The sequence below is a fragment of the Nanorana parkeri genome, unplaced genomic scaffold, assembly GCF_000935625.1.
Source record: "Nanorana parkeri isolate BGI_ZX_2015 unplaced genomic scaffold, ASM93562v1 scaffold137, whole genome shotgun sequence".
NCBI lineage: Eukaryota > Metazoa > Chordata > Amphibia > Anura > Dicroglossidae > Nanorana > Nanorana parkeri.
In genome coordinates this window covers 291,679-316,034 of record NW_017306405.1, presented here as the reverse complement: position 1 = coordinate 316,034, position 24,356 = coordinate 291,679, and the positions used below count along the sequence as shown (strand labels likewise).

Sequence of the window (24,356 nt, the reverse complement as noted above, 5' to 3'; positions counted from 1 at the left end):
ACTGCTAGCAAGCTAAAATGTCCTCTTGCTTCTCATATGTCTCAGAGACTCCTCTGGAAACATATCACTACCAGTTTCTCTTAACTGCCAAAGCCAAATGATGGTGTCAGAATAGCACAGGCAAAAACAAATCATTGGTGGAATCCAACTGCAAAAGTAGAACACTACAGTAAGAGGATGATAGGAGATTCAACCCATATCAGTTTTAGGGGTGAGTTGTCCTTAAAAAGATTCTGTCACTTTGCCTATTCAGTAAGAGTATCTTCAGTAACCCCCACCCCCCGATCTACTTATACCTCCTCTTCTATCCTGCTGTGGAATACCAATACTTCTGGGTATGAGGGAGCATTTGACCTCCTTCCATGATACAGTGCTTTGGCCTAGCAGTGAATGACCAGGCATGAACACTGCCATGTAAAGAGCAGGACACGTCATGAACCCTCTTTCAGTTCCAACACCATCAAACACAGCTTACCCAGGGTTAGGACAGCAGAACTAAGCCAGAAGGAGTATGCGGAAGGTAAGTATAAGTGACCCTTAATAGAAAAGTGACAGCATCTCTTTAAAGTTTGTACACTTACTACACTCCAGTAATGCTTAGCCTTAGAACTCCAAACAAGCAGTAGAACTCCAAACAAGATGGAGTTCTACATGAGACTGTAGGTGTGCTTTGCCTCCCCTCTATTGTATATACAAGCCCAAGTTGCTGCCTGAAATGCTGGAACCCCTAGGCCCCCAAAAGCTTCAAAGCAGAAGGTGCATAAAACTGCGCTATTGGATAGGTTCACAGGCTTAGAAATACCGGCACTTCAGCTGATGCTCCCCATTTTCTGTTTCCCTTCCAGACTCCAGAGAGGCAAGCGAAGAAGGAATTAATGTTATTGTTATAACTCAGTGACAGCCAGGCCACCTCGCACACAGGCAGATAAATGGATTTTTGCTCAGGACCACCGCAAGCGCCAGTGACAGAGGCAGACATTGAACCGATGACCTTGCGCATCAGAGAACAGTTCCTTAAACAATATGTCACATCTTCTCAAAAAGCCTTTTACACTCCACGCAGAATGACAATCCCAGAGACATTAAAGGTCAGCTCTCTCCCTGTGTAACCTCTATTATTTCTGTGATATGATGAGCACAGACTGTGCATAAAAGCCCAACACAAAGCGGTAACTGCAGCTGATTATGTGTCAAGTACTGTTCTACACCATAATTATGTGCTTTTATGTACCATTTACAAAGTATGTGTGCTTCATCAACAGGAGTTTCTTCCTCCCCTATGCAAACTTCTCCAGACTGCACACAGCCAAACGTTTTCTGTGCGCGTTAAGGATTTTTTATGATCTACAAATGATTTCCACAATTTCCTATGTATGATATAATGTGTAATTAAGCAACGCATCCTGAGATATTTCAAACTGCATAGTTTGTAGCTAGAACAATTTCCTCGCATTACCTCTCTTCCCTCATTCCTTGTTTAGGAAATATAAGCTTCCGTCTAATGCTTTAATATATTTATTTATTGTTTAGAACAATAGGAATGTTCCTGCTTTAATAACGTCGTTTTGCACTCTAGTTTAATTTCTTAAAACTGCAGGCATATGTATAATAGACATCGTCGCACAACATGTTGCTTGGTTTTATATTACATTTGACTCTAATAGGGACTGTATGGTATAAACTTCTTTAGGATTAGGGGCTAATGGAAACTGTTGGATGTACCGTAAAGCACTGCATGATTCCTTAGTTCTAAATAAATAAATAAAATATTTTGTAAATATTTTAACAAACAGCTATTAAAGGGTACTGTATGTATGGCCATACATTTTCTTTTTAGCTTTATATAGAGTAGGAAGGGTTAAAACCATTTTTTTTTTGTTTGCTGTTTATGTCTTGCTAGTTAGATTTTCCTTTACCTCCTGTTGCAGAGACGCAACAGGACGTAAGAGAAAATCCCTTGAGAGTGAGGGGAAATACCCTCTTATACACCTGTCAGCAGAAGCTCTACATTAATGCAGCCACTAACTATCCATTTTTTGGCTTTGAAACACAAGCCACAGGTAACACAGGTAAAATTTACCCTAACTGTCCATCCTATTGACCATTATCATCTTGGCAGAACGTGAGAAGCAACACACAATGTGTTTCTGATACAGGAGTAAGCACCGGGAGGGGAGGGGACACCAGTTCCAGTGACAACTGTAATTTTGAAAAGCTCTCACTTTCTGTCATGGCTTAAGAACAGGAAGTAAAGGAAAACCTTCCCAGTGGGGACACAGTCAGAAGTTAAAACTGGAGTTTCTAATTTGTCAATGCCAACTGTTTTAAGAAAAAATAAACAGGAGTCCCACCTATAGTTAATGATGAGCATTGAATGATTCAATTATTCCTACAGGACCAGATCATGACATGGGTGGGTGCAATATAACCCAAAGCAGACACTTCTAGTGAGCCAATTTTAGGGGGGGAAAAAACACTGGTCAGGTGATATTTCCTAGGTGAAAGTTACCCTGAAACAATACTGGTGTTAGGGCTATCTATTGAGAACAGATACTGTACATACACAAATGTAGATGTGTATGCAGTGTTTTGTCATATAAAGAAAGTTAGAATTTATATGCTAATCTGATCTCCACCCTGTGTTATTTCTTGCTTTATTCTTTGTTTCAAACATCCAAAAATACAATCTTTGTTGTGCTTTAGGGACTGTAAATTTACTGTTTGGAATATATGTGCCTCTTACTTCTTAAATTTGTCTATATTACAGCATACACAATTTTTGTTGCACAAGAGTTCACAGTAACAAATTCAGCAGACATGAATACCTTAAAGCATAAAACGTAAAAATGTAAAGGACCTATGTATACGATCAGGCCCCTCCTTCTGTAAAAGTATCTGCATATTGAAAAAGTGAAAAAATTTACCTGTAAGGACCTTCGTTTTCTGCATTGCAAGATGTGACATCACTACCCTTCTGACAAGATTCCCTGAGGAACGATGAGTACCCCAAATCTCGCAGCAAGACACTCCAGAAAGCATCTCACAGGATTTTGCCAAAATGATTGTGATGTCATACTCACCTAGAGTGTGCAGAGACTAGAAGACGGGGATAAGTATATAGTCCCCCTTTTTTCTTCTGGGTATATTTTTGTACTTGTAATATATAGCGATTTTTTAAGGGGGGAGGAGGCCCTGATCTAATAACTGAACCTTGCATTCTAAGGCAAGGTCAGCTTTAAGAATTGTTTTTCTCTTGTGACTTTTCTAATATGTTGTTTATGTATCTACATAGTATATGCAGTTCTATTCATTAATATTTTCATCAGTTCACTATTGTTATGTTATTTAATAGAAACATTTTTTGTTGCACATCTAAAGTGTGCTGTAAGGTACATGTGTTATAGGACACTGCAAAACACAGATGCATATGCTTTGAGGTGCATTGACAGCCAATTCAACATAAATGACTGCATAACATACCACGCTTTGATGGACTTTAGATTAACAATAAACTCTGCATTGTATTTTCCTTAATCTTTTTGTTTATGAATAAAACTAAGTGCAAAACTAAAAACAACATCAAACATTTTTCACTGGGTAGTCCAAATTGCAATGAGCATAGTAATAGACAGGAACCAATTAGATTTCATTACACTGGAATCAGACCAATGAAAGATGAATGATGATCGGTGGCTATTAGTTACTACTTTCTAAACATTGCCCTCTGCCCTGGTATATAAAGCTGTAGGTGACACATTGGGAAATCCATCGCTTATTACATATTATGAAATTAGTTAAGATGTATAAAAGAAAATGGTGGCCAGGCAAAGGGTAAGTTAAAATGTCAAAATAATGCATTACTGTACGGCTGGTTAAATAACAGTTACCAAAAGTTGTGAACGAAAAATGTTTACCTGCGGAAGTCTAACAGCGAGCGAGTTGAAGCCGGAACGCCATGGTCATTCCAGTTGAGGAAATTAAACTGGGTGACAGTGCGGGTTTCATTAGTCTGTAGATTTTTGAGATAGAAGCTTCTGACAAGAAAATCCTCACACCAGATATGCTCAGAGACGAGATTTACCTGGAGAGGGAAGGAAGGCGTAGGGCACAACTTAAGTACTTTACTGAACATCTGCTTCAAATTGTTTTACAAAAACCTGGCATCTCTAGAGGGTTTGACACCTGGCACACTCATACCAGCTCCATGTTAATCAAAATGAAGGGGATTATTTATAGGCGCACACAAGCCACTACTGCGCAGTCAAGGCGCTGCTCACAAACAACTTACACTTGTCTCATTTCCTATCTGCTCTGAGGCTCTTATCTTAATAGAAACTTTGAAACATGATGAGTGAAAGAAAAAAAAAGAGTGTGCAGAGAGAGAAAGGGAGGAGAATTATAAACAGAAAGGGGAATGATAGAGAAGGTTGCAGAGGGGAGTATGAAAGTGGGAAAGGGCAAAGAGGAGAGAGATAGTGAGACAGGGAAGACAGAAGAGAGTGAAGAGCTGCAGAGAAGAGACAGAGAGGAGAGAGGGCAAGAGAGGAAAGACAATGAGAAAGGAGAGAGAGGAGAGTGATAAAGGACAAAGAGGAGAGAGTGTGATAAAGGACAAAGGGGAGACAGAGTGATAGAGGACAGAAAGTGATAAAGGACAAAGAGGACAGAGCGTGTTAACTAACAAAGAGGAGACAGAGTGTTAAAGGACAAAAAGAAGTGAGTGATAAAGGACAGAGGCAAGGGAGAGAGAGTGGTAAAGAACCGAGGAGAGAGAGTGGTAAAGGACAGAGGAGAGAGACTGGTAAAGGACAAATAGGAGAGAGAATGATAAAGGACAAAGAGGAGAGAGAGTGGTAAAGGACAGAGGATAGAAAAGGTAAAAGGAACTTCACATAGTAAAATAGCCAATGGTAAAAATAGCAGCACAACATGCTACAGCATGTCACAGACTGAGATGGGCATGAGAAACTGTGAACTTATAGATTCCCTACATGGACTCACTCCCTATCCTCCTTTTTATTATCCCTAAACCTGTTAACATACCTGGACTCACCTTCTCTTTCCTTTATAATATCTTATTCTTTCTACCACAAGCCAACCCAAAATTGCTTTGGTAATGCTAAAATGTATTTGGTCCTACCAATAAAGCTAATTTGAAGGAAGAGCAGAAAGGAAACTGTGCAAAAGAAATAGAAAAGAAAGAAAAAAAGAAAGAGAACGAAAAAGGGATATAGGTAGTGAGAAGGGGAGAATGTAGACAGAACCAAAGAGCAGGATAAGTGATATATGGAGAAGGAGAAAGGAGGGAGAAAAAAAAAAAGGGAGAGAGGAGAAGGAAACCCAAATAATAGGATCAAAAACATTTTTTTTGCACTTTGCACAACGGATATAACAAAATGTTTCCAATTGTTTATTTAACTGACTAAAGGGGAGAAAATAATAGAAGTGCATTTTTAGGCTTTGTTTTATTGTAACATGTATTTTGCCTATCTAGAGGCAGAGCCAGCTGTACCCGCCCCTCCCCCGTCCGATCCGCCAGTCAGCACTGGGGGATCAGAGCGGGGAGGGGGAATCCAGCCCCTCCCCCAGAGAGAGCTGTGACAGGATCGAGAGGTGAGCGAACATCGGTATATGTTTGCTCACCTCCCGATCTACTGAGCCGATATGTAACAGTCTCATTGTCACAGGTCGGCTAGAGCTATAAGGGAAGTGAAAAGCACTCACCTCATAGTTCTCATTTAAGAAAAATAACAGAGAGAGACAAGTAAATAAATTACAGAAATCAATAAAGACAAATATAAAAAAATGAAAAGAGGGATAAATAAAGTCCCACAATAATGTCCATTAATCTTACTTCATGTAGAGTGTGTCAAAATGCATAGGAACACCATAAGGTGGAAGAACAACTCCAAAGTGGTTGGAATACCACCAATAACTATGCAAGATAACTTGCCACTGAATTCTGCACATGATATAGGCCACCAGAACATTATTCAGCCCCCTCCACCCACATAACTGAAATATTGAATTTTGGAGGACCGATCCTTGAGCCTGAAAAAAAGGTGTTTAAAAATAAAATGTTATTAGTAAAATACAAAGTGACAGTAATACCTCATAGATATGGTAGAGGTTAGAGCCTTCATCTGGCCAGTAGTGGTAGCACTGCTTGACTCCATTCTCCGCCAGTGATGTCAGCATTACGATTACTACACAGCCGTTCTCCCATACCATCTGCAGACAAAAGAGAGACACACTGTGGCCACACTGCAAACGCTTAATTACTGTGTGACACATGTAATTACAGCACTCAGACACACAATCAAAACTCATTCCATTCAGTGCAAATTCAAATTTCATTTTCATTAAACACTTTTCCTCTGCAGCTGCTTCCAAATCCCCAAGTACCCAAGCGAAACACAGCATTCAGAAAACAAGCGATTTAAATATCTTCTCTTTGTAGAAATTGCAAGTGCAAAAAGAAGGCAAACGCCAAAGGATTCGGGGTCTTGCTATGCATTGATAAAGGGCAGAATGATGTAGTAGCTTAGTGAAAATAAACAGATACTAGTAAACATACATTAAAGTCTCTCTTTTAGGGAAAACTTAGGCTCGGTTAAAGTGCATTTAAACCAAAAAACAAAAATGTGATCTAGAGCAGCTTTCCTTAGATGTGGTGGTTGCACTAGGTTTCTTATCATGGGCATTTTTTTCTTTTTATTTCCATCTAGTGATCCTGTGAGTAACACAATACCTGTTCTAGGCTGCTCGATACTGATTTGGACTAAAGAACACCTCGATCTTTCCACATCGCCATAACATAGGGGAGGTGTCTAGTAATCTAGAAGGGAGAATTGGGCAGTGCTTAAGATTTCAATGCAACAAGAGCATAGGAAGTTGCAAGCTCACTAGATTTCTGGCAGAATCAGCATGGGTCATTGTTAGGGTTTACTTACACTTTAAGCCATCATAAAGAAATATCATTCCTGCTCATACATATTATCGCATTGCTGCTTTGTGACTTATTTATGTCACCCATTTACCTTTGTGAAATATTATAGATTACATGTATATTTGTGCTCATGAATATTAACATTGTATTAAAGATTTTTTTCTAAATAGTTTAAAGTGAAAACATCACTATTTGTCTATACTGAAATACACTAAAATACCACAACTGCCCAATAAGGTGCCTCTAATTATTTAAAGAGTATGGCTATTTTTAGGGTTGCACCGATACTTTTCAAGTACCAATGCCGATACTTGGCATTTTCATGAGAACTACCAGGGTTGAAGCGGTTGCAGCTGGGACCTGGCTCTGGTGCTTCACCACTGTCCTGAGATCATTAGTCAATATGGTTTTCGAAAAACTGTCACACGACAATAAACAAAAATGTATCAGTACTCGTACTTGTAAGTACTTGGGCAAGTACCAGTACTTGTACTTGAAAAACTGGTATCTGTGCATCCCTTTATTTATTTAAAAAAAATCATACATTAAAACAGAGATGTACAAATCCCAGGAGCTCTGTGTGCTCCTTACAAATGACAGCTGCCTCCTAACTTTTGAATTTTTCTCTAGTCTAGTCTTGGAGCTCGAAAAGTATCTGTACTTGGTATCGGTGCATCTCTAGTTATTATTTTTGTATACTTTTTCATTTGCTCTTTCTTTGTAATGTTCAGAGCTAAAAACAATATGAATATTTTTTTCAGGTAAATACAACATACTTCGAAAACATATTTTGTGTTTTAAGTGAGTGGGTGGAACTCTTCATGTGCTTATTAAATTGACCGTAGCTGCCTTGCTGAAAAAAGGCAGCTGTTTACTGAGCCCAGTAGCATATACAACTGAATGACTTGAAAGAGTGACTTAAAACACCCCTGACCCCCTCTGCTTTGTTCAGCTGCCTCTATACAAAATTTCAGTTAGAAAAAGATAGTCTGAAAGCAAATAGCTTCTGCTGTGTTCTATCAGTAAGGTGCACATTACAGAGTAGAGACTATTTAGAGGAAGAGGGGGGTCATGTAATTGATCTCCAAGCTTGAGTGAGTGTAAAGGACATTCCCGGGTTCGGGTACTCATGAGGAGGAGGTTTTCATGGAATATAAAATACTTGCTACTGGGTATTTGCAGCAGTTTAATATACTTGGGATAATACCGTAGCAGGTTCACATCAGGAAATTCCTGTTCTCAAAACACAATAAATTCACACTAAACTGGCTACATGTGGATTGGACTATACCTACTTCACCCAGGCACTTCCCAAAGACTGCAAGGACATTTGTAAGATATGTGAATTCATTATTTAATTTTTTATAATAGACTTCATTAGATGCTTTGATCAAGTTTTAAATCCTGCATTTTACTATATTGTACTACGCGCTCCCCAGGAATTGTCTTCTTCCATGGTATCACACATTCTATAGTGAGAATTAGAACTATCAATTTTAGTCTGCAGTGCTCACAACACTTTAATCTGTTTTCTCTCTGAATATTTTTTTCTACAAAGAGGAAATTAAATAGAAAAACACTGAAATCAGTACAGAAATTGCAATAATGTTTTAAACCTGTACATATAAAGGTAATTCTTTTTTCCTATGCATGTTTTATTTCTTCTATATGACTTTGAGGCAATAAGTATTAAAAATCTACTGATTTAAGTGTATAATAAACATATTTTTTTTCTTTTGCTAAATTTTAAACATTATTGAGAATCCATCATGTGATACAAGATAATTTTTTGAGATTATCTCCAAAAAATGTATTTAAGCCCTTCTGCAATAATTGCAGCAAGGCTGTTAACATGTTGTGAACATTGAAGTATTTACATATTGTTAACAGGTAGTAAATTAAATAAAAACAAGCCCTCAATGACCTCTTCAGCTGCGGGCACTGCAGAGAAATTCATCCTCCAAATTCACAGCACAAGTACTGTCCTTCAAGTCGCCTTGAGCCGCTGACAGAAGGACTTGATCTTTGAAGATAGATTACTGTACGGTGCTTGCAGCCACAGAGGTCAGTGAGAGCTTGTTATAAAGCTTATTTACTGCTTATTAAGGATTTGTAAATGTAGAATGTTCAATGTTAAGGATAGGTAAATGTTGAATGTCTGGGGAAATCATTTTAAGTTCTCATTTACATATAGGTTTGGTATTACACTATTGCAGAAAGCAGCTATGCGCAATGGAGTTTGTGTACATTGTCTGTTTCTGTCTGGACACTAAAGAGAATTTCTTAGCATACCCGTGCCTAGAGAGAATCTATTATTTCATGCTAGACTCAAAAAAAATGATTTAGTTGTCCAGTTAAAATGATGCATACCCAAGCATTCTTTCTTAGGTGAAGTCGCTTTCTCAGAAGAAAATACATTTTATATGAAAACAGTAAATTAACTCTTTTTTACCTGCCAGAAATCAGCCACAGTAGCAGGAAGAGGTCCTTGAGAAGCGATATAAGCTGGATTTCGGGGATCGTGGTCCATCTGTAAAGAAATATAGACATCACACTGTTAATAGGCATATCATGAACTGTGGGACTGATACATGATATGTGGCATAAATAATGTTCGGTGCCTATCTGGTACCTTTTTCATTTGTAAGAAAAGAAACTAATCAGGCACAGGCCAGCATGGAAGCTTGCAACATTTTCAGATGTCAGACTATGCAATTTGTCATGGCAATGTGACAGATTATGATACTTGGGTATTGTCCAGGTTAAATAATTAGTCATCCAAAGTGTAACAATATACAAAAGTTGGTTGGGAAATCCACACAAAAACATATGTTAATTTCTATTCATTTAAACATCAAGTTTGCCCAGCTCCCTGAGTCTTCCTAATGGTCCAAAAAATAATGTGTAGCCTCACTGACAAATAGGGAGGGCAGAGGTAGAAGGATACTCAGCTGCCTGTATCCCTAGATCTCCTAAACATTTTGATACACGGTTTTCATTGAAAGTAACTTCTGCGTATGCTTTTTTTTAATGGTAGATTTGTCACAGGTTCACTTTAATTTTAAATTGACATATGTCATCTGGAACAGTGCTCCTTAAATCCAAAGTAGTGAGACCTGCAAGTCTTTTTTTAAACATATTTTTACATTGTGTGTAACATTTATATTTATTGCAACTTTTGCATTAGTTTAAAAGTTTAACTATTTTAATAATAATGTATAAAATACTTTAGAACTTCCATCTTTGGCAAGCAAGTTAAGTCTTGATGATATTACATTACCTTTTGTTTAGGAAAATTGGGTGTCAAACCACAGATATAAGTTCGGCTTTCAGCTGAAAGAACCTTCCCAATTTATTCAATTTATTCAGCGATATGATATACAGTTATATGCTTTACCGCGAGCATCAATATATCCAGAAACAAAATGATGTTCTAGTGAAGCCTGTATTTTCTTTCCTGGCACAAGACTACAATTTATATTTTCCTTTGCATATGCACTAGGAGCTGACACAGATTATGCACTGGTGGCTTTGGCTTTGAGGTATATATATATATATATATTTAGAAAATAAATTTGGTCTAAAATAAAATTGCTGTAGATTCTTCAGATAACAATTTCTTCCTAATTGGCTTCAATATAAATTACGCTGTTCTCCTAATCCAAACACTGAAAACCATTTGATCTCTTGTGTTAAATAATTCATTGTGAGCCCTGCAGTGCCTAACATACTGACTATGTATGTCCACCCACAATAAAATAATAAAAAAAATTCCCATCAGACTTAACACTGTGGGGGCCTCATGCACAGTTGTTATTCTTTTCATTATTACAGAAAGTGTTTTTTTTCCCTTTTTTATATCATACATTTATATACGCATAGTGCTTTTAGAAAAGGCCATATCTAACACCCAGCTTACTTGTTATCCACCTCCTCCAGCCTGCTATTTAAGCATATAACACAATGTAACATTTCTGTATTAACAAAAATGGAAAATAAAGCCCAACAAACTTTTTGGCTATGTTTTTTAGAATGTTTTCAGTTAGTTGATAATAACACAAAAACTATTGTATTTCATTATACATTTATACAATGTAAACTAATATAGGAACAGCCACAAAAAGACGAGTAATACAAAACTTGATACATTCAAACACGCCATTATCTAACATGTACATTATTTATAATACAAATAAGTATTGTATTAAGTGCAATGTCACTACATACAAGTAGCAACATCAGTGATGCAATAAAATTTGCCCTGATTTTAGTAGAATACTGTAAAGGTCTGATGGGGGTTTTAATGTTCCGCCTGACACTTTAAAAAATGCAATTGAACATTTTAATGGTTGCATAGCTAGTTGATGCTCTGTGGTTTTATCATATGAGAACTGTTTGTTATGTGACAGCACCATGGAGCTTTTCATTTGTTAACAATCAACTCCTGCCAGAACCTAAAATCAATGAGCTAAAGTGCTAATTCTATACAGAAAGTGATGCCACTGAGCTAAATTACAACAACCACCAAGTTTACCATTACAGGATATCTATAAAGGCTTTGGTCAAGATCAATTTTGTTTAACTGTACAAGGTTATAAACTGATGCATTAAAGCATGTTTTCAATGTTTGCAATAAATCTTTTTATCTATTGATTCTGGGCTTTCTAAATATAATGTTTAGCTTCATCTGCTTAATTATGATTTTCTCAGTCTACTTGAAAATCTAAATGGGGTATTATTTTCCAAAGAGAGAGGGAGTATATCTCTCAGAAGTTTGTGATTTAAGCTTCTGCTATTCAGGTCACGTTGTTTACAGCATAGCAGTAAAGTTAGCTTGGTGAAAATGTAGAGCAGTGGCTTTGAGCACCAACTGTTTGCTGAAAGTGATAAATATTAGATTTTCTTGTAGTGATGTAGTGACTGGTTTGAGTAACCACAGTGCCCAGCTGGGGACTTGGAAATGTTGAATAGCAGAAGCACCCGGAGCTCTTCAAGATTGAGAAGATTTAGCGCATTGCTTCTTGGAAATGCAAGTATGACATTTCTTTTACACGTGCCAAGTGATTTGTGTTTTTTATTGGGTCTTTAAAAGCAGATCTAAACTCTGCTACCGACGCCACAGAGCTTTGCCTTAATGTGAAATTATGCACAGCATATTTGCACATTATAGCAGACATGCTTGTCAAAGTGATGGCAATCACTGCAATTTCCCTCGTTACAGCCATTGACATCTTTGCCCGCTCTTCTTCTGAATTTGGCATCTTCAACCATCTTGATTGGCCAGGATGGAATGACATAACTCCCTTGCATTCACATGGGAGTTAATTCATCCCAGCACCAAAGGCATGCTGACAACATACACTGAGCTGCACATGCATGGCTCAGTGTACATTCAGAAAAAAACATTTCTGGTAAGTAGGAGAGCAGCTTTAAATGCAAAAGTGACATACATATTCTCTTGAGTTCCACTTTAAAATGTCATGGGCATCTAAGGCAAGGTTGGTTTGATAAGCATTTTTGTAAAGCGGTCATGCTTAATGAAATGGAGCTATAAGGATGGGTGCAGTTATCTCAAAGAATAGAATAGCAATCAGTCCACGTTTTCAAACCTGTCTAATCAATCCCCTTTCCACTAAAGTTGGATGGTTGTCTGCTACTGCTAAAGGCATAAGCTGTCTGTTAAAAACAGCTGGCTGGGTAATGATCATTGTATGCTATTGTATGTATGACAAGCCTGATCTGACATAAGATGTAGCAAAGAACAGTGATTATGCAAGGTTTTATATCAGTCTTTTATCCTGTTTAATTATATTAAAATTGGTCCATGCAGTGTACTGTTACCCTGACCATATCAAATGTATCAAACATGTTGAAAAAAAAAAAGGTGTTACACTTTAAGCATCAAAAGACACAAGCTTAGTTTTCTACTGTAAATATGATTAGGATGAAACAATAATCCAGGCTCATCTGTACAACAAGCCAAGTAGTAGAAACATATGTTTCTTTGCATAAATGCCATTACACTGTCATTCAAATTAAATAAATAAGTATGAGGAGCGGGCTGCCCTGCGTAGCCAGCCATTCATGCTCAGCTAGACACAAGCAAGCAGAATCAATACCGATGTGAGCTTTGCTGTCAGGAGCTTCACTATCTGCTACATCACAAACAGGCCACTCGGCGCCTTTTAGTGCTAATCAGCTACTGTCACAAAATCGCTATCTGGAACGTGGTAAACATAATGATTATAGAGCAGCAAAATATGCCATCTGCTTATGAAGTCAAAATGCAATTACAGCTAAGCCAGTCTGGAGACAGGCAAACAATTCTGTGTAGCTGGTACTTACACAAGAACTGCCTATAGTGTAACTCGAGGAAGCCATTGTATGGACTGCGTGAACACTACACGACAACTGTACTAAGGTAGAGGTTTCTGGCACAGAAAGAGTTAAATGGTTTGTAATGATTATTGTAGCTTGTGAGTAGAGTTCACTATAACAGGTTCCGTGGTTATTTGCATCTGTGTTTTACCTGTACTTTAAGAGCCACAAAACCATTGTAAAAAAATGTCATCAGCTGCTGCTTGTGGCCTCTCTCCCATGAAAATGCTCAATGCTTGACTGTCATTCTACTCCATGTTCTTCAGTACTTCAGACTCTTAAAGCATTGTAGCCCCTGAATCAGATTGGCAGTCAGACAACTAGCATTTTCCAAAATGCTAATTTTACCATGTCCAATCTACAGTATCTTTTTCCTTGAAAAGAATCCTCTTTTCTGTAACACAATCACTTTCCTTCCAGGGGTCCACCTGTTCCTTGGACCACCATATTCTCGGTGGGATGTACTCTGAGATGGGGGAGGGGGGATTTTTAAATGATACATCATTTAAGTCCCCAGAATTACACAAGGGGTGATTGGCAACCCTGCCAGGAAGACTGTATTGGGATAATAACTATTCACTACAAGCATCTGGTCTAATCTGGTGACTGTGGGCAGGATCACAACAAACCAAACCCTATAAACAGGACCTTGGGACCCAAACAGATCATCCAGCTGTAAAACAGCTTTGACAGCATAGAATATAAAGCATCATTATAAATTTGAACACAATTTAAATAATTCTGAATCAGTAAGCCAAATAATGTTTTTGTTTTGTTTTGAATAGAGTAGGGCATAGTAAAAACCCTTGCTGGGTTTCTTTTTGCCATCAACAGAAATTGAGCGCTAATCAATCCAAGTAAGGAAAAATCCACACCTAGACAGATGTTCCTGCAACAAGGGTCCTCATTGAAAGTCTTCCCCTCTATTACTGTTCTGTTGACAAATCAAAATCAAACATTTCCCATCATTTTCTGTCCTGGGGACAATGGTCACCAGGATGAACACAGAAGGTGAATCGCCCCAGTAGGGACACAAGCAAATATTTAAAAAAATTACAAGGGAAATATCTCCAACTAAAAAAAATGTTTTGGCTCTAGATCCTCTTTAAATACTCTAACGTCTGGCTGCAGTTCCTTCTATGATCCCATAAGGGGTATGCTGGGGAGAAAAGAACATACAGCTGGAGGAGGGTTAAGATAACACTACATGGTTAAAAAAATAGTTCAGGAGAAAAAAAATGCAATGGTTGCTGAATTATTCCAAGCAAAATGATAACAGTTACATACCTCCGTGATACTTTTGCATGTAGACTGAACATTCTGATGAGCCAAAACAATGAACACAATTAAAAAAAACTCTACAGCTTAGTAAACTGACCCCTAATGGTCTTTTGTTAACAAGTGATTAAAATCTTGTGTGTAGCCCCAGCATTAACGGTCAATTTAAAAGGAACTAGTAAAATCCATGAGAAAGGAGGAATCTGTGCAATGAAAAGCAAACAACATGAGAACTTTGTCCAGGTCAGTGGTATGACAACAAAGGGGGAATCTTGGCTCAGACAATAGAATTATTGTTTTCCTCGAAATACCGTATACCAATGAAAGCAACATTTGCGGATTTGTCAATGAGAAGATGTGACATGCTGAAAACTTTGTAATGTTATAGGCTTTTCTATATGGCAGCTTTATAAATAAGGATGCTGTGGGCTTCTGGTTGAAAAATAAAAATACCTGTGGCATAACTGTGCTCTTGGGTATAGCCCTTTATTTACCTACCATAATATAAGCAGCAAGACATAACAGGCTAAGGGCCTATTTAGACTGGTCTGATGTGCTGCAGTGTGTTACCACTCATGTGCACTATTAAGATACATTGCTTTTTGGCAGCCCAATCAAAATGCACCACAATAAATAGTTTAATAGGCATGCAAAATTTGTATGCAGTGCACCTCAATGCACAGATGGTTCACATCTGTGTGTTGTGGTGTGATACAATGCAAGTGTGTTGCAAGGGACTGCCTATGTGGGTTAGGATACTACTCATAATTAAAGGCTCCATCATGTACCACAACGTTTTGTGCATTGTGTTAATGCGTGGTGTGTGCACGATTAACTGAGCGTTACCACAATGCCGTAGTCTGGTCGGGCCCATAAAACATTCATCAAATCATGCTCAAGAAGTCTGTTATGGAACAAAGTAGATGGACTGCAATAAGTAAATTGAAGGCTTTTAGTTAACATCTGGGTTTAGGTTTACCTGGACTTGGAATTGATTTTAGCATATACCGTATATAGGCTTTGTGATCATGACAGGGACCCAAAAAAACAAATATGGCAGCCGCTCTGACCTTGGGCAGGGCAATATGTGTAACAACACAAAAGGGGTCCCAAGCACACTTTTAAGCTAGCCAGCAAACATAAAAAAAAACTATTCAGGTTAAAAACAGAGGTTTTAGTTGCGAACAGTTGCAAACAAATGTGGACACCACACTACCATATCAGGGCACCAAAGATAAGTGTTGTCTCTCACTCTGAGGGACATATATTAGAGTAATTCCCAGCCACTGGATAGCTTGAAAGTGTGCTGGGGACCCTTTTTCTACTGTTATGACAAGGACCCAATCCTAAATGCCACTGAGAAAGAATAACTTCTGCCATTCTTAAATTAGTACCCGTCAGGATCCTTCACCAGAAATTCTCTTGGCAGAATAAGAAAAACACTGATAACTCTTATATGAGGCAAGTGATAGGCCACCAATCACAGTGACATGCCTGCCTGTGCCGAAACAATGCTACTGTCCAAAGCACCTGAAAGCCACAGCACATATGGCTACCAAGATTAGTGCTAACCACTCATCTTCAGATTTCATTTCAGATCTGTTCTGTCAGATTACCAAAATGTTTGTGGACGCCTGGCTCTATATCACTTGAATGGTTAGTTAAGTTAGGCCCTCACACTACCAAGTTGTTGGTAAATTTTTCTGATCAGACATATAAAATCTGAAATAAAGTCTGATGACTGTGGTGAGGATAAGGTGATCTGCTGCTGGGCACATGCAGGGCAAAGCAATGAATTCCCTGTACCACGGACCCTGAAGCTGCTCATCTTTCTTTAGCTCCTCTGCCACTCTGTAGACCCATAGAAGAGATACTCATACATATACTTGTCATTTATGGACATGAAATATCAACACTGTGGACGGGAACAGAATAGGAAATTACAGCAACAAGATCTTTCTCTCTCTTTTGCCAGTGAATGACTCACACCATCAGGCTCCACCTAACTAAAATATCACTTTTAAGTGTACTGGCCCTTTAACAGCATCTACAGTACTTTCTAGTAATTCTGTATTTTGTAAAAATAAAGTGTTTGCATTCTTATTAAGGAGAAAACTTCAGAACAGTGTTTCATTGTGAAAAAGATAAACCAATATAGCAATAAATTAGATTGCGCAAAGCAGTGGGGGATATTTGATAAATGTATACTTAGAGCTTGTACGCCGAAGCACAAAGAAGCTGCATAAACTGGTTAATCAATGACAAGTCAATAACACGCCCATCGATAGTTCTCCATGTAGAAGCAAATGAAAATGGACTGCTGGTTCAATCTATTAAGTCTTCTGATTAACACACATAAATGTCAGTCTTACAGTTTTATTACAGCAGACAGGGGATGTCTACATACAAATTACGGTACTGATGAAGCATAACCAAACGTGCAGCATAAGGATCTATAGACCAGCATTAGTGCTATAAGCCAAACTCAATAAAAACTTAAAACCTGCGTCAGACAACTCCCTATTGTAAGCGCCGGGTTTAGGCAGCAGACACAGGGGTTTTATGTATCATATGTATGATTTGCACATGTATGGCAGTAGTAGAAATATGATTCTAGCACTTGCAATTTTTTATTATAGTGGCGTGCCTACCGATGGTGCATATTACACGACACGCGCGCAAGTAAATACATAAAAACGCGCCATGCCTGCGTGAAACCGCGCCATGATGTGCGTGTTCGCTTGGTAAATGCATTTTTGCGGGTTAAAACGCGCACGCAGCCTGCGCGTGTGCGTGTTGGGCTTCGTAAATCAGCCCCACAGACTCTTTTCTGAATCCCAGTTTAGCTCAGAAAACCTGACTCTGCTAAAGGAACTTTCTGCTACAGGGTAAGTATAGTGCATATTTAATCAGTACATATTTTGCTAATTTAAGTACATTTTTATGTTTGATGTTGTATTAACTGTAAGAATTGTAGAGATTCGTAGATTAACTACAGGGTAGGTTAACTAATGCAATGTGTGAGCCTGACTACTTAATAGGTATTGAGGCAACATATTAGTCACATGGAGAGTACTTGCGGGCTAAACATTCAATGCTCTAAGAAGCATTGTGTACAGCAAACATTTACAAGGCTATTGCTGAACTTTTACAAGCTGAATCCTGTTTGTACAAGGTCATAAATTTGCAATGTGAGTACAACCATTGTGTAGCACTACAGAGCAGGAAACAAAACTTGTTTATCTAATGAACAAATATGAATGACCCATACACATATATAATGAGAAAGGACACATGATTCTTTACAAGGTTCTTGAAAATATATAAACATATACTGATATGATTATCTATAACAAGTAAATCTCTTTTTGTTGTGTATGTAAAAGAATAACTTAACTGACTATACATCTGCCTGTAAAATGCTACAGACTGTTTTAAGGCATAAGGCTGCACAAAGGGCACTGATAATATATGTAGGCTAGTAAAAGTTTTTTGGTGGTCTGACTAGACAAAAAAAAAATGACCAGTATATAGGATGACTGTGTGATACTGCAGAATCAGAACAGAGCAATACTAGATTTACAAACTAACATCCAGAAAGTTTTCCAGGCATCTGATAGATGGCCAGCAGCAGCCAGTTAACAGCCAGAATCAGGCCTAATGTTTACCCTGAGGTTGGAATAGAGTGACAGAATTGCTGCTGTACATTGCAAGAAACATTTGGCACTTCTAATAGTTTTTGGCTACGCAAATATTAAGTTGGGGGTGAACAAGTGAACACTTCAACATGGAGGTCAATGTGTTTGGCTCTCAGCATCTTTACTGTGGCCACTGATGTTAGAAGCAGGTGAGTTACAGGAAGTTCACCATGCATATTTAAGGGTATACTTCACCTCATCCTTCCTCACATGTGTGTATTGGTATTCTCTTGGGAATGTGCACGTGGACTTTAAATGGTTACAGAAAGCCAGCACATATACAGTATATGTCCTGGTTGGTCATTAAGTCAGCCTTCTACTAGAGAGGATGGCTTTCCACTGACATTCTTAAACCTAAACTTTCTTATTTCCTAAGGCACAGAGTAATGTTCAAGATACAGCAAGCTGAAGCAACCAATCGGAACTGACCATGCATTGATCTGACTACAGCAAACCAGTGACATACCTAGATAATTAGCAAGCTGGATATACTGTATATTAGTTAAGTCTACCTGCAGCCTGTGCAGGTCTGGTCTCTAGCTTTATATTTCAGAAGCTGTTTGATGTGATCACCATATTTATGGCCTGATTTGGTGACAATCCCCTAAACTAGTAGAGCCATTGTATTAAGTTCTTTGTAACTTCAAAGTAACAGATGTCTTCTAGTGCAATGGAAAGTTAATTTGGGATTAAAAACTGCGGGTGGTCTGAGATCTGAAAGAGGTTTATTTACTGACTCTTTGACCTTGGGAGAGTTGGTTTAATGACAGGACTGATCTATATATCTGTCTTCTACAGTATGGTAATTTGGTATGTTTCAACTTTAAACATACTCTCCAGTCAAACAGAAAAATTGTGCATCTTCGCTTTCTTAGAAGGCACATGCAACCCTCTGAAATGTAGCTTTCATGTTCTGGCATTCTTTATTTGCAGCTAGTTGCTAGGCTCATTGATCCCTATCATTGCTGGAAGCCTCATTTTCTGATTGGCTGAGGCTCCAAAGCTACAAAAACAGAAACCAAGAGTTCCCTGATCCTGCACACTAACATTAGTAGTTTTGTTTTGATGGAGACTGCACAGCACAGAATCACATACCAAGAGGCTGCAGTTACAACAGGACTTGTTTTAATGGTCTTAATATCTTAAAAATGTACAATAAATCCATTTGTTGGCCTTTCAGATGTTCAACAGATGTAATGCTTTTTGGATAGGTGATTTTTGTTTTTTTTAGCTTTGAATAAAGTGAGACCTCTGATAGGTTTTTATTGCTCTCTGTGTCCTCTCTGGGGAGATTCGCCCACCCTATCTGTTGTGGTGACCATTTTCACAGTGATAGAAAGTGAGGAAAAATCCACAGTTTTGAGTAGCCACCAGGAAAAGAGAGGAAATCTTCTAATGGGGATGATTTTTTTCAGTGACAATCTGTGGGGATTTCCCTCACTCTCCCCTACTGTTATGTCTATGGGAAAGTGAAGGGAGATCTCTCCAATGGGACACAGGGGTTTAACCATTCTCTACTCTATCCACAAGAAAAAAAACTAAATTTTGGCTTTAGGTATGCTTTAGTATTTGCACAATACCAAGACAACAATAGATGGTCCACAATGGCTGTATGTTTTGTGTGTATTTCATTTATGATACCATGTTAGTAACTTTTAGCAATAATATTAAAGGAGAACTATGGGGTTAAGGCTTTCCCCATAGTTCTCCTTAGGGTAACAGGAGGACACAAACTAGCGTCCTCCCGTCACCCTAGGCTCAGTATACCGCGAGCTGTAGCTCACGGTAGCTCGCGGTATACGGAGGCGCCGCAGTATACCGCGAGCTGCTGCTCGCGGTATACTGAGACACCGCAGCTGAAGCGGATCCCGACAATTATCCAGTCAGCGCTGGTGGATCGGAGAGGGAATCCAGCCCCTCCCCTGTCATGGCAGAGAGGCGTGACAGGATCGAGAGGTGAGCGAACGCCGGTATGTGTTCGCTCACCTCCCGATCTACTGAGCCGACCTGTGACAGTCTCATTGTCACAGGTCGGCTAGAACTATGAGGTGAGTGAAAAGTACTCACCTCATAGTTCTCCTTTAAGCATTGAGGCCTAACCATTTTATGAGACAGGAGCAATACAAGAACCGGTGGGCATCACCCAGAAGTGTAGAGAGCCAAGTTACAAATAGACAACTCTCCAGTTTGAGGGGCAACAAATATATGAACCTTTAAGAATGCATTAAATTAGAACATTAGGATAGGCTGCTATTTCAGGGGAAGAAATGACAAACCACTGAGCATATCATGAAAAAGCAGAGGTTATCTTCAGGCTGTGCTCACATCTAAGCCATTCCCATAAATATAACACTGTCAGAAAACATAGAATTGTCATGCAAGTCAATCAGTCCAATTCATATCTATGTGCTGCAGTGCAGTATGGTATGAAAAACCTCTGCAAAAATCATGTCTTTTGGGGCCCATAGAAATGTATGGTAAAACAGTAAAATTTACATGTGATGTGCTTTACTGCTGGTTAACAAAGTATAGCATATACAATATGTCCAGCAGGCAGAGATTATTTTTTATCTTCTTTTCCAACAAGAATATGCAAAAAGGAAACAGCAGAACACACACTGTGCTGCACTAAAATCATGTGCCATAACATGTATAGAAAATATCCAACCTGAACTTTATGCATTTTCACAATTTAATGTGGGAAATTAGCCTGTGTAAACAATTGTCGGAATCTATGTAGGCTGCTGAAACATGAGAAAGGGGGAACTCTGGCTGTGATAGTGAATTGACTCTTCTAGGAGTGGATGATTTCCCAAGCAGGCTTAGAGGCACATTGCAAGTGAAAAAATTATACATAGAAAAGAAAAATGCAGCAAGTAAGCATTTTAGTTAATTGATTTTATCTGCAATTTTTCAAGTTAGTGACAGGGTATCCTTAAATTTGCTGTAAAAGCCAAATTCTTCCCTTCTTCTACTCAATTGGTCCTTTAATGAGATGAGGGGCCTTTGATCAGTAGGATCGGCTTGTGAGCTTGATGTGGACTAGCCAGGCTATAATAGATCTGTTGATAGTTTTGACTTGTAGTTTTCTCTAGCCTCCATTTTTTAACCACAGTCCACACATATCTGCATGGTTGGCAGCCTTCTACTAGAGGCTCAGACAAATAACAGAATAATAAAAGGACTAAGGCAACTGAATATGTTTTTAGTCTGTACAGAATGTAGTTTGAGCACCCAACTGCAAAATAGAACTCCAACCTTTAGATCCAGGGCAGTTGACTTCATCTAGGTGCACCTTAAAAGCTGTCAAAATTACAATATAACACAACTACCAAATTTAAAGTAAGTATTGCAATGTTCACATTGGAGGTGAGGAGATTAAGGGGGGATATGATCTCCATGTACAAAATGTTCAATGGTGGCAGCAACATTAGCGATAAACTGTTTAAAATTAACTCCATTACAAAAACTAGAGGCCACCACCTAAAATTGGTGGAAAAAAAATTCCAGCACAAGGGGCGAAGGGGGGTCTTCACAGTAAGATCAGTTAGGGTCTGGAACTCACTGCCACAGACAGTGATTTCAGCAAAGAATGTGGAATTGTTCAAGAAACTTTTGGACGATTTCTTAAGGGACCGTAATATACAGGGGTACAGGTAATATACAGGGGTACAGGTAATATACAGGGGTACAGGTACTCCTAGAATGAGATCCTAATAGGTTGGACTTGATGGACTAATGTCTTTATTCAACCTCAAATACTATGTAACTATGTAACTATTGAATAACAGAATAATCATAAACTTGATAACACAATTAATTTGTGAAAGTAAGTTGACTTGTGGAAACTTTCCTCAATGTAACAATCCATTTCAATTTTAGACACATGAAAAAATTAACTACAGGTTTCTACAGGCCAGAGGCAACCCAGTCATGTAATCCCATCAACATAGCTATCGCTACTCATCTGTAACCATGGCAACCAGCATCAACCATTTGCTCTGTAACTCATAATTGCATCCATTAGTAATGCAGTAACATGAGGCAAAGAGGACTTGCCGATAGGCACTTAGGATGTAAACCAGAGTCTAACGAAGCAGAAAGATGAAAACAGAAAGCAGCCAAATACTCACTATGGGACTGGCATTGATGTAGTCCGAATGATCGTGGCTGTTCTCCGCTTTCAGAATGATTCTGTTGTGGTCATCTAGGAGGAAAAACATCAATATTATTGTGAACAGCTGTATGTGTACTTCTTCATTAAAATTGTTTTTCTAAATTAAAGGGTAACCAAACCCAAGAACAAAAATGTCATATATTGCAGCTTAGCAGCCCTTAGATGTGGTGACTGCATTACTTTTCATTTTTCATGCTAGTATTTCTTAGCAAATACAGAAAATACATGTTGATTTTGCAGGAAATGCAGTGTCCTTGTCACTTCCTGAAAGCTTAAAGGAGAACTATGAGGTGAGTGCTTTTCACTCACCTCATAGTTCTAGCCCACCTATGACAATGAGACTGTCACAGGTCGGCTTAGTAGATCGGGAGGTGAGCGAAAACATACCGGCGTTCGCTCACCTCGCGATCCTGTCACAGCTCTCTGCCGTGACAGGGGAGGGGCTGGATTCCCCCCTCCCCGCTCCGAACCGCCAGCGCTGGCTGGCGGATCAAACGGGGAGGAGGCGGGTACAGCTGGCTCTGCCTTTAGATAGGCAGAGCCAGCTGTCACTCACACAGCTGGGCAGATTCAGACATAATTGTCGGGATCCGCTTCAGCTGCGTCGTCTCAGTATTCCGTGAGCAGTAGTATATACTGAGCTTAGGGTGACAGGAGGACGCTAGTTTGTGTCCTCCTGTTACACTAAGGAGAACTTGGGGGAAAAGCCTTAACCCCATAGTTCTCCTTTAACTTAAAATTCAAAACAATGTTATCTTTCTTGTGTAAACTGCTAATGCTATGACCTATAATCCTATGTAATGAAGATGAACAAAGGCAGACATACTTCAAGTGGGGTCATGTGAAGTGATGATATTCCCTTCTCTGTAAATCATATGCTCCATAAACATAAAAAGCAAGAATGCCCATTATCTTATGTACAGATGGACCAATGTGGAGCAACAAAAAAAAAAAAAAAAAAAAAAAAAAAAAAGCACACTGGCCTTGTAAAGAACATAAATCCAATTTATTAAGTAAAATTAAGGTATCCATAGTCCCAAATAAATGTGCAGTGTGCAACATATAAAGTCTAATTCTATTAACAGGTAAAGAGACCCCCAGGCAGGCCTGTAGTGGTTCTGAGGAAAGGGGGTGGGACCATGGAAGCGCATCAGCAATTATACCATTTGTCACATAGTTGCTGAAGGTGTGCCTGATGTTTTATTTGCCTAGTGACAGAATTAGCTTCTATATTTTAGAAACTGCTCATTTGTTTGTGAGTCTGGATATCTGATTTTACTTAATAAACTAGATTTATGTGCTTCACAAGGCTGGTGCACTCTGTTTTCTTACTTTTTTGGTTGCTTCAGATTGGCCTATCTGCATATGTACTACTGGATGTTCTTGCTTTTATGATTACTGGAGCATATGCTTTGGAACTGAGGGAATATCATCACTTCAAATGACCCCACTTGAAGCAATATGGAGTGTAAATTCTTTATGCTTGAAGTCCAGCCTGGGTGGAAACCATGGCTCCTTCCATAGCTACAGTGGAGAAGTGAGTGTGTTATTTGCAGGATTACCAGGTAACAAGAAAAGAAAAAAGCATGACAAATTAAAAGTAATGCAGCCAAAACATCTAGAGACTGAGAAGCTGCAATATATACAATGTCTGGTTTTGGGCTTAGATATGCTTTAAGAAGGCACAATTGCTATTGCTTAAAGGGATGGTGACAGACCAATAGAATTTTATTTCCAACCTTCTACCTTACAGAGAATGTTAGTAATAGAGAAAATATACCATAAACAGAAGACACAAAATTCAGTGGATTTTCTACCTAGCATTTATTGCATTTTGATACTTTACTATAGTAGCTGGTATGCAAATAGGCGGTTT

At 38.6% G+C, this 24,356-nt stretch overlaps 1 protein-coding gene across 1 annotated transcript in view; it reads right to left on the bottom strand.

Annotated features, from left to right (window-relative positions):
- PTPRN2 (protein tyrosine phosphatase, receptor type N2) overlaps nt 1-24,356 on the bottom strand; it is a 288,746-nt gene that overhangs the window by 31,851 nt on the left and 232,539 nt on the right. The window contains exons 6-9 of the mRNA XM_018553983.1: nt 22,437-22,510; nt 9,402-9,479; nt 6,112-6,231; nt 3,915-4,081 (exon numbers count right to left, since the gene is read on the bottom strand). Coding sequence (XP_018409485.1) covers nt 3,915-4,081; nt 6,112-6,231; nt 9,402-9,479; nt 22,437-22,510 — 439 coding nt within the window. The remainder of the gene's footprint in view (nt 1-3,914; nt 4,082-6,111; nt 6,232-9,401; nt 9,480-22,436; nt 22,511-24,356) is intronic.